Genomic DNA, 12850 nt, shown 5'->3' with positions numbered 1-12850 from the left:
CTGCTTCGCCTGCTCTCTAGAACTCTTTCAAATAAATCTTTAAAAAAAAAAAAAAATAGAAAGCATTAATAGCACCAGGTTTTTAATTTTGACATTATCTGAGGTCTTGCATGAATACCATCCAGAAATTTGGTAATGGCCCTAAGGGATTGTACTGTATGATGAACAACACAGCACAGAATTAGAGTTAAGAGCATGGACTTGTCTCTGGGAAGATTGCCTTTCCCTAATACACTGATGCCTTAATTTCGCTTTCTGAAAGTGAAGATAAGAGTAACTACTCATATATTTGCCAGGAGACCTCAACTAAATTGGTTAATATTAGTAAGACATTTAGAGCAGTACATAGAACACAGTAAGCCCTATTATCTATTGCTTTGTAACAATTTGGTTCAGAATGTAATTTAATTAAAATGAATAATCTCACACTGCTCATGGGTCAGGAAAATGGGAGTCACTTAGCTGATGGATATTCTGGCATAAGATTTCAGTAGGTTACAGTCAAGTTCTCAAACTTTCACTCAAGCACTTCTGCTTCTGTTCATTAGCAATGTCATTAAATTTTGCCCAAATTCAAGGGAAAAGGATTATACAAACAGAGGCACGGTAGGAGATGGGCATCATTAGGAGCTATGTTAAAGGCTGCCTACATTAATGAGACACCATATACTTATTAAATAAAATATGCACACCTCATTGTATTTCCTCATATAACTCCGTCGGTCAGCAAGATAGTTAAAGTCACTGAAGAATCACAGCAGTGAGTACTGAAGGCAGTCTAGCATTCTCAAGGACTCATTAAAAGTAACAAAAAATGCATCAGATTAATTTGTTAAACAAAAACTCATCTAAAATAATATAACCTTTATTAGAAAACCATAAACACTAACTACCAACCAAAGGATTACAGTAGTGTTCCATAGCATTATTTACTACCTATGTATAGATGAGTTCAGCTCTTGGCTTCATTATTGTTAGAAACCATGAGGTGGTATTCAGAATTCATACAATAAAGGAAGAGCCTCTTCTAAATTAGGGGAATGACTAGAAAGTATATCAGTAATTCCAGAAGACAGTCAGGACACAGGGAATGTACACCTTTGGAGTCTACAGCTACTGAAGTCACATGGCAGGGGCATCTGCTACACTGTGGCCCCTTTGCATTTATATACCTCAGAAATGTTCTTGAATGAATAAAGTACACTGCTTAAAAAAGAAACTGCAAAATGGTATTTATTTACAGTCAAATGTGAATTAGCTGCATACGCACATATTTGAGGCACAATCTGTTATGCACGATAACTGTAGTTTTCAGTACATTACACACAGTAGTATCCGTTGGTAAGTCAGTGGTCTGAGTGAAACACAGTACCAAAACACTCCTGATACAAAATAAATTACTCAACTCACACAGCCTAATCATACAAGACACTTAATACTTTAAAAGTCATGTACTTCAAAAAAAAAAAAAAAGCTAGACATACAGCTAAAGTCTAGTTAAGTCCATTTGATGACTTCAGATTGTTATACATAAATGATCCCTTGCAGGATGCATTCTTCTTATCTTTTAAATAAATAAACTACATTACTGTCAAGACTATTTACATATAGCCCCCTCAAATATGATTACACATTCCTTCATTTTTAAAAAAGCTGTAACTACACGAGGGAATATGCTAAACGATTGCCCCCAAATTCCAGCGCTGCCATTCTATTTTTCAAATATTTAACTTCCAATTTTAGTCATGAGATTAGCTGCCCTGCTTTGCAAATTGTTTTCCTTAGAAAGCACTAACACATCAACAGGCTGTCTTGAACCATACCAAATATTGAGAAATTCAAGATTTTATTTTTAAGTTTTAAAATGCTTTAGGTTAAAGCTGATACCGGTAAAGATTTTGAGATAAATTGAACACTTTTCTCTCTTAAGACCTTCACAAAAAGAATTTTTTCAAGTCTAAAATCTATTAAAGATGTACATAAAGTCCAAGAGAACACTTACATAGTCTCATATTGCAGTGAAGGATTCATCTTTGGCATTTCTCTATTAGTCCACAACAAAACATCAACATTTTATATCTTTCTGTCCACCCACGACATTGTCTGTACACAAAAGTTTTTGTTTGAAATGTTTTAACTGCAATTTGATTGCTTAAAAAAGTCATGTTGTTTAGATTTTCAAAAAAATTTTTAACAGTCAGCTCTTTACCATGAGAAGCTAAAATGTTTTGTTGTGTTTTATAGTGTTTGGAAAATTTGACATCCTTTCCAATTCAGCAATGGATACAGCAGACAAACTTTAACAACAGTGTTGACCAGGGCATACTTTTGTGAAGGTTAACATGAAGCATGCCTCTGTAAAGGAAAAGAAAAGCGTGTCTGTCTTCAAATAATATAGACATCCCCCAAAAATCAAACTGCTATATTTTCCTTCTTGGTCCCTGTGGTTTTTCTTGAAGGAAAAAAAAGCAAAGCATCTAACTGCGACAAATGCTGATTTATAGAAATCTTTCCACATTCCTTTCCAAGTCAGATTTCTAAATTACTCCCAGTATTCACAAATTTTTTCTCTTCTTACACAACCATCTTTTGGCTTAAAGTAGCCCATTAAAAAAAAATAACAATAAGAAATAATAATCGACTTTTACAGTTGGGTACATTTTCCTCATTTAAAAATAAATATGGGGAAAAATGAAATTGAATGAAATTTCATTTGATAGCTCAAATGAATGCTATATTCCTCAGGGCTTACTAAAAATATAAACAAAACATAAGACAAATACAGTGAGTGAGTGATAATTTACCAATGTCTGCAAAGGTGTTGGGTCACAAAAGTGAGACAGAACTGATGATTTTATTGTGACATTAACACATTTTTAAAATGCAATTAATCATTTCCTATTGTTTTCTAACATCAGACAGAATCACAAAAATCCAAGCAGAGAATGACATACAGTTGATGAAGTTAGCAGAAAATAAATTTCTATCTGGTATTGAAACAAACACCTGAATAAACCTGCAGCTATCTTAGGAAGAAGATAAACCAATAACCAATCTATTAAATATATTTTAAAAACCTGGAGAGTGCAGATTATGAAAATATGACACATAATGGGATACTATATTTGTGAAAGTCACTTTGTTATATAACATGGCAGTTACTGAATATTATATTTGCAGCCCATTTGAATACTGCTATTTCCCAGCCAATATAAATACCTGACATCAACACTGTCCTTCAAGTATAGTTCAAATTAATATAGATGTAATAACCAAGTAAGGAAATTACCAGTTCCTACTAATATAATTTAGTAAGAGCTGGGAATCATAATGGCACTCTTTAACATTTACAGAATATAATGTTAAGTGCATATGGTTGTCTACTTCAAGAACCCAGAAAAATACAGCCTTCCATGCTCCTATTGTAAGAGAGTTTCCCTCACTTCTCATTTTAGAATTCCATTATAATGGGTTCTCTCCAAAATCAATCTGGTCACATCTACTCCTACAACACAATGCTATGTAAAGTTTTCCTCTATTGAAATGCAGCTTTCTAGGTAAATCTGTGAGAGAATACAGATAGACTTTGTTTTCTGGAAGAGGTGGCCTGATAAAGGGGAAAAGACCATCAGATAACAATCGCTGTCTTCCATAATTCAGTTGAAATTGGTTTTTTGTAAATGCTTATTGGGAATTTCTAAAGCACTGACTTGCAAAGGCCAAGAACCTCCATCAATCCCTGCTTGGATAGCCACTCCTGTCACCACTGCCAGGTCAGGGTCCACGGACGTGTTGGGATCCTTCCCAAAGAACTCCTGAATGACCTGGCGGATGCGGGGAATACGCGTGGAGCCCCCAACGAGGACCACCTCATCAATCTCAGTCTTCTCCAGGTGGCCTTCTTTTAATACTTGCCGAATGGGGACGAGTATTTTCTGGAAGAGATCTTCATTAAGGGTATCAAAGAGCTTCCGCGATACTTCAGTTTCAAATAAAACCTGCCTTTCACCACTGTTCTTTTCAGAAAGGCCAGGTCCGAACACACTGTTCACCTGGCGTCCATCTGCTGGGGAAAGTGTGTCCTGTGGCCCTTCAGACTCGGCACGCTGGGGATCCTGCCCGTCCTTTTCCTCCACTGTTAGTAATACTGACATCTGAGCAGACTGATGAAGCGTCAGATTTAACTTGACCATTTCCACAGCTTGTCTTAATCTGTGTATTTCCTCCTTCCTAGAGGGGTAGAAGCCGTACTTTTGATAGATCTGTGTGTACAAATACTGAAGCAATCTCTGATTGAAGTCCTGGCCTCCAAGTTTATTGTTCCCTAAATGAAAAAATAAAAGAGTTCATGTTATTCTTATGTACATTGATGTGTATGTGTCTGTATATCTATAAAATTATATTCTGGAAATAAATTTTCCTTTTTAAAGTATCAGTAATATTTTATTCATAGGAAGACTAATTAAAAAATAACTGAGTTAAAATAATTTCAACTCCAATATGTACTACGTAAAAACATCAAGGTCAGAAAATTTTTAAAGAATGTACAAGTATTTCTTAAATAATTTTTCAGAAAATAGATTGAGAACACAGATTAACTTTTAAAGTTATGTAAAACACTAAAAGTCATCATTCTCAACAGAAGAGAGTGCTTTTTTATAAATACTTACATTCAAAAGTATCAGTTGCTATTTTTTTAAAATTCTTTTATGTGCATGATTAATAAGAAAAGTAGAGAAAATGATTTCAAAGTAGAGTAATGTAATATAATCTTCCAGCATTTGACTTGGTGCAGAAAAGCCCAGTAAAGAGAAAGAAACAGGGGCTGGTACCGTGGCGTAGCGGGTAAAACCTGCTGTGCCGGCAACCCATATGGGCCCCAATTTAAGTTCCATGCTGCTCTACTTCTGATCCATCTCAATGGTAAGACCTGGGAAAGGATGGCCCAAGTCCTGAAAAAGAAGAGACCTGGAAGAAGCTCCAGGCTCTTGGCTTTAGATCAGCCCAGCTCCAGCCATTGAGGCCATGTGGGGCATGAACCAGCGGATGGAAGATTGATCTCTCTCTCTCTGCCTCTGCTTCTCTGTAACTCTGCCTTTCAAATAAATAAATGAATCTTTAAAAAAAAAAAAAAAAAGAGAGAGAGAGAAAGAAACATGCAGAAGTTAAAACTTGTAATTTACACATATAACTTACAGCTTAACTCTTCAATGAGCCTTAGTTCCTTAACCCAAATTACATATAACACCTCAAAAAAATGATGTAGAGGGCAGGTGTGTAACTTTGTGGGAAAGACACCTTTTCTTGTTTATTTTTATTCGAAAGACTGAGACAGATAGATCTTCCATCCCCTAGTTCATTTCTCAAATGCCTGCAAAAGCTAGGGCTGGGAGGCTGACGCCAGGAGCTGAGAACTCAATCCACCCTCCCCTATGGGTGGCAGAGACCCAAGTACTTGAGCTGCATCCCAAGGTGTACAGCAGCAGGAAGTTGAAATTGGAAGTGGAGTTGGGATTCAATCGCAGGCATTCTAATATGGGATGTGGGTATTCTAGGTAACATCTTAACCACTGTGCCTGGGGCCAGCTGCTGACTCCAGTTTCCTGCTGATGCAGACCCTGACAGGTGGCGGTGACGGCTCAAGTAGTTGGGTCCGTTTTACCCACGTGAGACCAGGATTGAGGTCCTGACTCTTGACTCTGAGATCCAGGTCAAGCCTTAGATGTTGCTGGCATCAGGGGAGTGAACCAGCAAATGGGGGATCTCTTTCTACGTCTTGGCTTCTTAAATCAATAAATACATTTAAAAATTGAGAATACACAATTCTGTCATTTTTTGGCGACCAGCAAAATCAGATTTTCTAAAGCTATCTATTTTATAAAGCATATTCTTAAGTGAAATAAACTGATCATCTTTCATCTTAACAGAATATTTTCTTCTCTGTTCCTCGCACCATCAGCATGAGAAGTCCTATGGTGGGGTGGGCATTGTGACTCAAGAGGGTTAAGCTGCTACTTGGGAGGCTCTCATTCCCTGTGTCAGTACGAGTCCTGGCTCCTCCACTTCTGATCCAGCTTCCTGTTGATGCGCCTGGGAGGGAGCAGGAGTGGCTCAGGTACCTGGCAAGTTCCTATCCCCTACATGGCAGACCTAAATGGTGCTCCTGGTTCCTGGCTATGGCCCAGGTTAGCTCTGGCTGTTGCAGGTATTTTAGGAGTGAACCAGTGGATAGATCTCTCTCTAATTCTCTCTGTCTTTCTGTCACTCTGTCTTTCAAATAATATACAAACAAATGAACTTAAAAACAAAAATCCTACTAGCTCAGTGAGCTAAAATAGGCAGTATACATATTGACTTAGAGGATAACAGAGGTAATTTTTTGAGACTTCACTGTTTACAGTAAATATATAGAAACAATGGGATACAATTACAGAAACAGAAAATTACCAACATGAATTCAAAGAATTCTGAAAAAACTAAAAAAGAACACGTTACAGATTAGGTATGTTAAGGAAAGCACTGTCGCCTGAAGCTCTTTAACCCGCTCTGTGGTATTCTTACCGGACATCGCTCGCGTTAGAAACATTCCCCCTTGTTTATTCAGTAATGACACATCGAGCGTTCCTCCACCCAAGTCTATCACCAAGACGTGGAAGACATCAGCCTTGTGGAGACCGTAGGCCATGGCTGCCGCTGTGGGCTCATTTATGACCCTCAAGATCTTCAGTCCTGTAAGAGTTGGAAGCAAGAACAACCCACGAGATGACAACTAAGGGATTTCTTCCTATTCAATCTTATAGCATATTTGAGTCTTCTGTGACATGAACTTTACTACATAATAATGACAGCAGTCACACACTCAAGAAAATCGTCTAATGGGAATGATAAGATAGGCTCTTCTAAATGGTGCCACTAAACTTATTCTAAACAATTACAACATAAGAAAGAAAAGCCCAAGTTCAACAGAATAAGTCATTTCATTCTTGATTCATACTTACTTTTTAAAAAAATACAGCTTTTCTAATATTGAGCTGCTACTTGGGAGTACAGGAGCAGCAAGATTCCAATCATTATAAACTATAACTAGTTGTTGTAGATATGAAATCAAGCGTATCTGGTCCGAGATCTGATTTCCTTGCACAAAGTGTCACTTTAAACTGAACCACACTTACGGAGTGGTCTGGGAAATAATCTGGAGTTATGTCTCAGGGGTCCTGCCCACATGAATTCATCCAAAGATCACAATACCCTTCCCTGAAACTCTCTATCACTCCATTTGCTGCAGCCATACGGCCAACCACGCATCCTGTCATCCACGAGCAAATTCCTATTTTATGGTTGCTACACTCACCGTTTCTTCTTCCTGCAGTAACTCACTCCTCCATACGTCTGCATGGCTAACTACGTCACTGCCTTCAATCCGAGTAAATGTCACTTTGCCAGTGAAGCTCTCCTCCCCAGCCTTTGCAAACCTACAAGTGCCCCTCTCCCCTGACCACCAGCAACCCATCCCCTTATTCTGTTCACCTTTTTCTTGCTACTTTCTGAAATTCTCTGTACCACTGGTTCTCTACCAGGGACAATTTTGGCTCCAGGAGACATTGGGCAATGAATGGAGACTTTTTTTTATTGTCTCCGCTTGGTGAGGGAGGGTGCAGCTCTTAAGCAGTAAGTAGAGGCTAGAAATGATGCTAAATATTCTGTACTACACAGGACAGTCTTTCACACCCCAGAATCATCCAGCCCAAAATGTAACACTGTAGGTAAGAAACCTCATTTTAAATTTAACTTTTAAGCTTAATCCATGTTTTGTTCTAATGGAATATAAACTCCATGAGAATAGATTAATCAGTTTTGTTGAATAGTGTGAAATGAATTCTTTTTTGCCACAGATTTTTTCTAAAAAATTTAGTTTTACTGTAACACTAAAGAAAGTTTAAAAAAAAAAGAATTCTTCACTATTAAGATGTATCTATGTTGTCAGCCTTTGTCATGTGCCTGACTGCTGTTCATAATTCTCATATATAAACCTATAAGAAATCTAATTTACCTACTATATGGCTTGCTTATGTGCCTATAATTTGTGAGTTAAAAAGAGATAAACCAGGGCAGGCATTGTGACACAGTGGGTTAAGTTGTCACTTGGGACCCCCACTTCCCATGTTGGGGACCCTAATATGCCTGAGAGGTAGCCATTGATGACTGAAGCAGACCCCTGCCACCCAGGTGGGAGACCCTGATGGAATAATAACACCTGGCCCAGCCTGGTTATTGCAGGCATTTTGAGAGTGAACCAGTGGATGGAAGCGCTCTCTCTGCCTTTTAAGGAGATGAAAATAAAGAAATAACTCTTATCTAAGAAAACGTTGCGAAAAATGCAGCACCGGCAAGCATATGGTTACCTGCAAGGTTAGCAGCTTCAACAGTTGAATTTCTCTGCTTTAGATCAAATTCTGCTGGCACAGAGATGACAGCATTGGCAACTGGCATGCCGAGATACTCCTCCGCCATTTCCTTTAATTTCAACAACAGTCGAGAGCCAACATACTCTGGGGAAACGGTGATGGTCTCATTACTTGTCACAGAAAACTCAACCATCCCATTTTTGTTTAAAACCTGCAAATAGGATTTGTAAAATCAGAAAAGGGAGAAAAAGTATATATATATACACACACACACACACACACACACACTCATATACTTATTACCATACATACATGCTGGATTAATTCAATTAAAGCTTACCATTACCTTTCTAAAATCATATAAAGTTCATTCATAATTTACTAGTACATTTACCAAGACTATTATTTATTAAATATAATACTTTAAAGCCATAAAGTGAATTCATACATTTTTAAATAACAGAATAAAATTCAGTATCAAGAAAATAACTAGAACATAGATTATCAATATATATTTAATGAAAGGATGAATTATGAAATATTATAACAGCCACTTAATTCCTCAAGATCTCTTTTTATAAATGCCTTGATCCAAAAGTAATAGATACCTCAAAGGATTTTCTAGTACAAATTAACAAGCATAATTTTAATACTTCCTCATGTTCTTATCTAAGAATCAAGTATCATTTATTTCTTGCATCCATAAAAGCATGCTATGTATTCTTAACTCATTATCCCTGCTTATATGAGAGTACATTTAAAAAACTAAATCGATCCTAAAACATACCACCCTATATATAACAGATTTAAAAAAAAAAACTGATGGTAAAAAGAATTATCTGTTCTAAGAAATCACACGAACTTTTCCCCAGTCACTCTAGACTTCATTATAAGGTTTTAATCGAGAAAATCTGACCTTTCAACAATATTTCACCACTCTCTGGGGAAAACAAAAACAAGGGGTAGGCATTGTAGCACAGCAGGATAAACCAACACTTGAGACAACAGCATCCCATATTGGAGTGTCTGTCTAGTCTAGGCCTGGCTACTCTGCTTCCGATCTAGCTCCTTGCTAATGTGAATGGGAAGCAAGGGATGAGTTCCTGACACTCACAAGGAACCCCTAGCTAGAGTTTCTGGCTCTTGGCTTCAGGCTGACTCAGCTCTGGCTGCTGCATCCACTTATGATTTAACCCGCAAATGGGAAATCATTCTCTTTCCCTGTCACTCTGCCTTTCAAATAAATAAACCAATCGTTAAAAATAAAGGCACTCTTAAGGTACAAAAACACCAATACTACCAGGGTCCACACATAACAGCAACAATTTAAAGTCAGATCACTTGGAAACTTGAGAACTTTATGTACCCAAAGTTGTAATTTAGAAGTGTCTACAATGCTGGCATCCCATATGGGTGCCAGTTCAAGCCAGTCTGACCCCAGCTAGTCCACTTCTGATCCAGCTCCCTGCAAAGCAGCAGAAGATGGCCCAAGTGCTTCGGCTCCTACCAACCCACATGGGAGACCCAGATAAAATTCTAGACTTCTGATTTCCGGTTAGCACAGCCCTGGCTGGAAGAAACCAGCAGATGAAGATCTCTTTCTCTCTTATCTCTCCCTCTTGCTCTGTAACTCTTGCCTTTTAAATAAATAAATAAATCTTTAAAAATAAAAAAAAGTACAGATGCAAGTACTCTAAAAGAAATAATGGGTAAGAGCACACAACCTTTCTGATATGCAATTTGGTAATATAAATCAAAAGCCCTAGAAAACATGTAGACAATTGACCTATGAAGTCTATTTCTAGAATTCAAATTAGGAAATATTCCAAGAAGTATAAGATTCGCATATGAGGATTTTTCACTGAAACTACAACATAAATACAAAACCAGGTAAAAAAGAAAATGTATATTCATAGAGCAGATCAATTAAATATTGGGATAGTCATTCCACTAACCACTAAGTGGTGTGACCCTACAATCATCCATGCCACACTATTGAGTTTGAAATAGGCCAGAGCACAGTATACCTAGCACACCCACACCCACACCCACACCTATGTATAGGACCTGAGGTTGCATCAACCTTGCTAGCTCCTTGACAAAGTTAAGAAGAAATTCTCAGGATGGCAGAGCAAGACTACAGCAAAACCCTAAGTCCTTTCTAGCACTACAAAGTGCTCAAGTTTGAACAGAATTTGGTGCTCCTGCATGCATAAAGACATTTAAACCCCAAAGCCATAAAATAATGTGTTAAGAGAGTAGGAACTCAATCCAATTATAGTGTTGAGGAGGTGGGCCCATCGGGAGGCAAGCTCTTGGCAGTGGTTCTCCTTTAGAGGTTGGATGGAAAGCCTGAATTATGCCTGCCCATTCTCTCTGCTCCTTGGGGTACAACCTGACAGTCCCTCAGCACAGGCACTGCCATTGCCAGTCCCTGGCCTCACCAGGAGACAGAAACAATGAGGCCCTCATATGTAACTTGTCTTAGGCATTTCATTGCATTGATAAAAAGCTGACTGGTACAGAGTCACTGAATTTGACTTAAGTCACCCCAGAGCTACAATTTCTTGTTATGCGAGATGATATACAACTTCCTTACAGATCAAGCTAGTTGAAATAAACCATTTTGCAACATGAAGCCAAAGTATGGAGAGAGTACACTGAACTACAAGGTACATAGATCTTAAGATTTAATCACTTACCTTAAATGGGTATCTGCCAATTTCAGCCTCCAGCTCCTCTGGGGTAAAAATCTTGCCTATGAATCTTTTGGCATCATATATGGTGTTTTGGGGATTTGAATCTGCCAACTCTAGGCTTTCGTACCCCACATACACATCATCCTCCGTAAAGGACACCATACTGGGTATGCTGATGTGACCATTCTCATCTGGAATCACCTTTACTTTTCCCGTGCCAGGAAAAAACACTCCGACAGAACAGTAAGTGGTGCCGAGGTCAATGCCAATCACTTTCGGAGTAGGCAATGGTAAATACTGTTGTGCCAAATAGCCAGCCAACAGGAGGGTCAGAACAGCTGATCCTGAAACACAGGCAAATTAAATGACACTACCTCATCAACTAGGACAATATGCCCAATTACCATAGCAACATTTCATTAATACCACTTTTTAAAATATGACCGAAAAAAATCACAAAATATTTTCTTTTATGGAACTGATAAGACTTCTCTCAGACAAAGTATGTATTAACTGGCTATTATATAATTAAAAACAAAGCAACAAGAAAAGCAAACAACTCCTGTAACTACATAGATATCTACTAATGGGCAAATAACAAAATGTAAAAATATTTTGACAAAAAATTGCGCTGATGTGGATAGAAAATAGCATTCTTCTGGGGCAAAAGGTAGATAGATATAATACAATTTTCTTGAAGAAATGGTATTTAGATTTCACTTCTTTAGAAACAGCTGTAGTTATCATTATTGGAAACACACTCCATTAAAATTCCACACTAAAAAGTTTATCCATTTATCTTCTTTTCCCTTTCAAAAGGAGGAAGTGAATAAATTGGATAAAATTGCTTAGAGAGCTGCTTCGGTATTAACTGTCACATCTTAACAGAACAAATGCCATGCAGACCGCAGGTGCGGCTGAAGAAGGACCCACTCTGTTCTCAGACCTCCGAATGGCGTTCAGGAGGTTGCGCTGGGCACCTGTGCCCACACACCTTCCTATGACCCACACGTCAATTTGGAGGACTCTGTGTCACCGATTGTTAGCTCATCCTCATCGCCTATCTCTAAAACAGTCACTCCAAACGCCAGTCCCACTTTCCTCCAACAACAGGCACAATTTAGCGGCACTTCATCACTTTCCGGTCAGGGGAAGGTAATTCCCAACAGGACTCGGTGCAAAGGGCAGCGGGCTGTATATCCATCAAGGGGGTCGGAACCTCTCCAACTCGGCATCCCCCGAGTGTCCAGCGCCGGCCCCTGCCGCTGCTCCTCCCCCCTTCCTCCACAAAACGATCGAGAAGCCTCCCAGGGGCCCGAGTTCAACCAGCCATTCGAGACCGAGGATCTGTGGGAAAGAATGGATCCCTAGGCCGATACACACATCTGGTCCTACAGGGGCCTATACTGGCCCGGGCCCCTCCAAACCGCGAAAACCCTCCTCTAAATCACCTTTCGGACTCCCCTCCCGTCGCGCCAGCTGGTTCCAGGCGGTAAGACAACCACTCCCACCCACCCCTTTCTCCCCAGACGGTCTCCATAGCCATAACGACTATAAGGACTTCCACACACTGACCTAAAATCGTCATCTCTCCGGCCATCACAATCCCGCCGAAGAGGCTTGGGGTGACTGTACCAAACGGAGGGCACCGCCCCCTCGCCGCCCGGCTGTCCCGCAGCTCTCTGGGAAATGTAGTCTTCCTGTTCTGACGCAGCTGGAGAAGCTACTTCTACCCTCGAGAGGAAG

At 39.1% G+C, this 12850-nt stretch overlaps 1 protein-coding gene and 1 long non-coding RNA gene across 3 annotated transcripts in view; one reads left to right on the top strand and one right to left on the bottom strand.

The window, feature by feature from the left end:
* Positions 1-1207: 1207 nt before the first annotated feature.
* On the bottom strand, positions 1208-12843 carry HSPA13 (heat shock protein family A (Hsp70) member 13). 2 transcript variants are annotated; one of them, XM_002716764.5, is made up of 5 exons: positions 12680-12843; positions 11108-11448; positions 8403-8616; positions 6562-6729; positions 1208-4324 (listed from the first exon to the last, which is right to left on the bottom strand). In XM_002716764.5, exons 1-5 carry the CDS (start codon positions 12702-12704, stop codon positions 3657-3659), a joined length of 1416 nt encoding a protein of 471 aa, XP_002716810.3. In that variant the 5' UTR covers positions 12705-12843; the 3' UTR covers positions 1208-3656. The 2 variants fall into 2 exon arrangements, with proteins under 2 accessions (XP_002716810.3, XP_008265355.3); XM_008267133.3 differs by having other exon boundaries at positions 12556-12729.
* LOC103350586 (uncharacterized) overlaps positions 11922-12850 on the top strand; it is a 143753-nt gene continuing 142824 nt past the window's right edge. The window contains exon 1 of the long non-coding RNA XR_007924709.2: positions 11922-12596. This is a non-coding gene — a long non-coding RNA (uncharacterized lncRNA). The remainder of the gene's footprint in view (positions 12597-12850) is intronic.

This window comes from Oryctolagus cuniculus, chromosome 4 (assembly GCF_964237555.1).
Source record: "Oryctolagus cuniculus chromosome 4, mOryCun1.1, whole genome shotgun sequence".
Classification (NCBI taxonomy): domain Eukaryota; kingdom Metazoa; phylum Chordata; class Mammalia; order Lagomorpha; family Leporidae; genus Oryctolagus; species Oryctolagus cuniculus.
Note: the sequence above shows the minus strand (reverse complement) of the source record. Positions and strands in the feature narration are given on the sequence as shown.

What these genes read in the sequence shown, in the direction of transcription:
- HSPA13 (XM_002716764.5), bottom strand. Translation starts at nt 12,704, where the DNA reads ATGGCCGGAGAGATGACGATTTTAG. An exon ending in CGGAGAGATGACGATTTTAG is followed by an intron (nt 11,449 to 12,679) that starts GTCAGTGTGTGG and finishes CCTGTGTTTCAG; the next exon opens with GATCAGCTGTTCTGACCCTC. An exon ending in TGAAGCTGCTAACCTTGCAG is followed by an intron (nt 6,730 to 8,402) that starts GTAACCATATGC and finishes CAACTCTTACAG; the next exon opens with GACTGAAGATCTTGAGGGTC.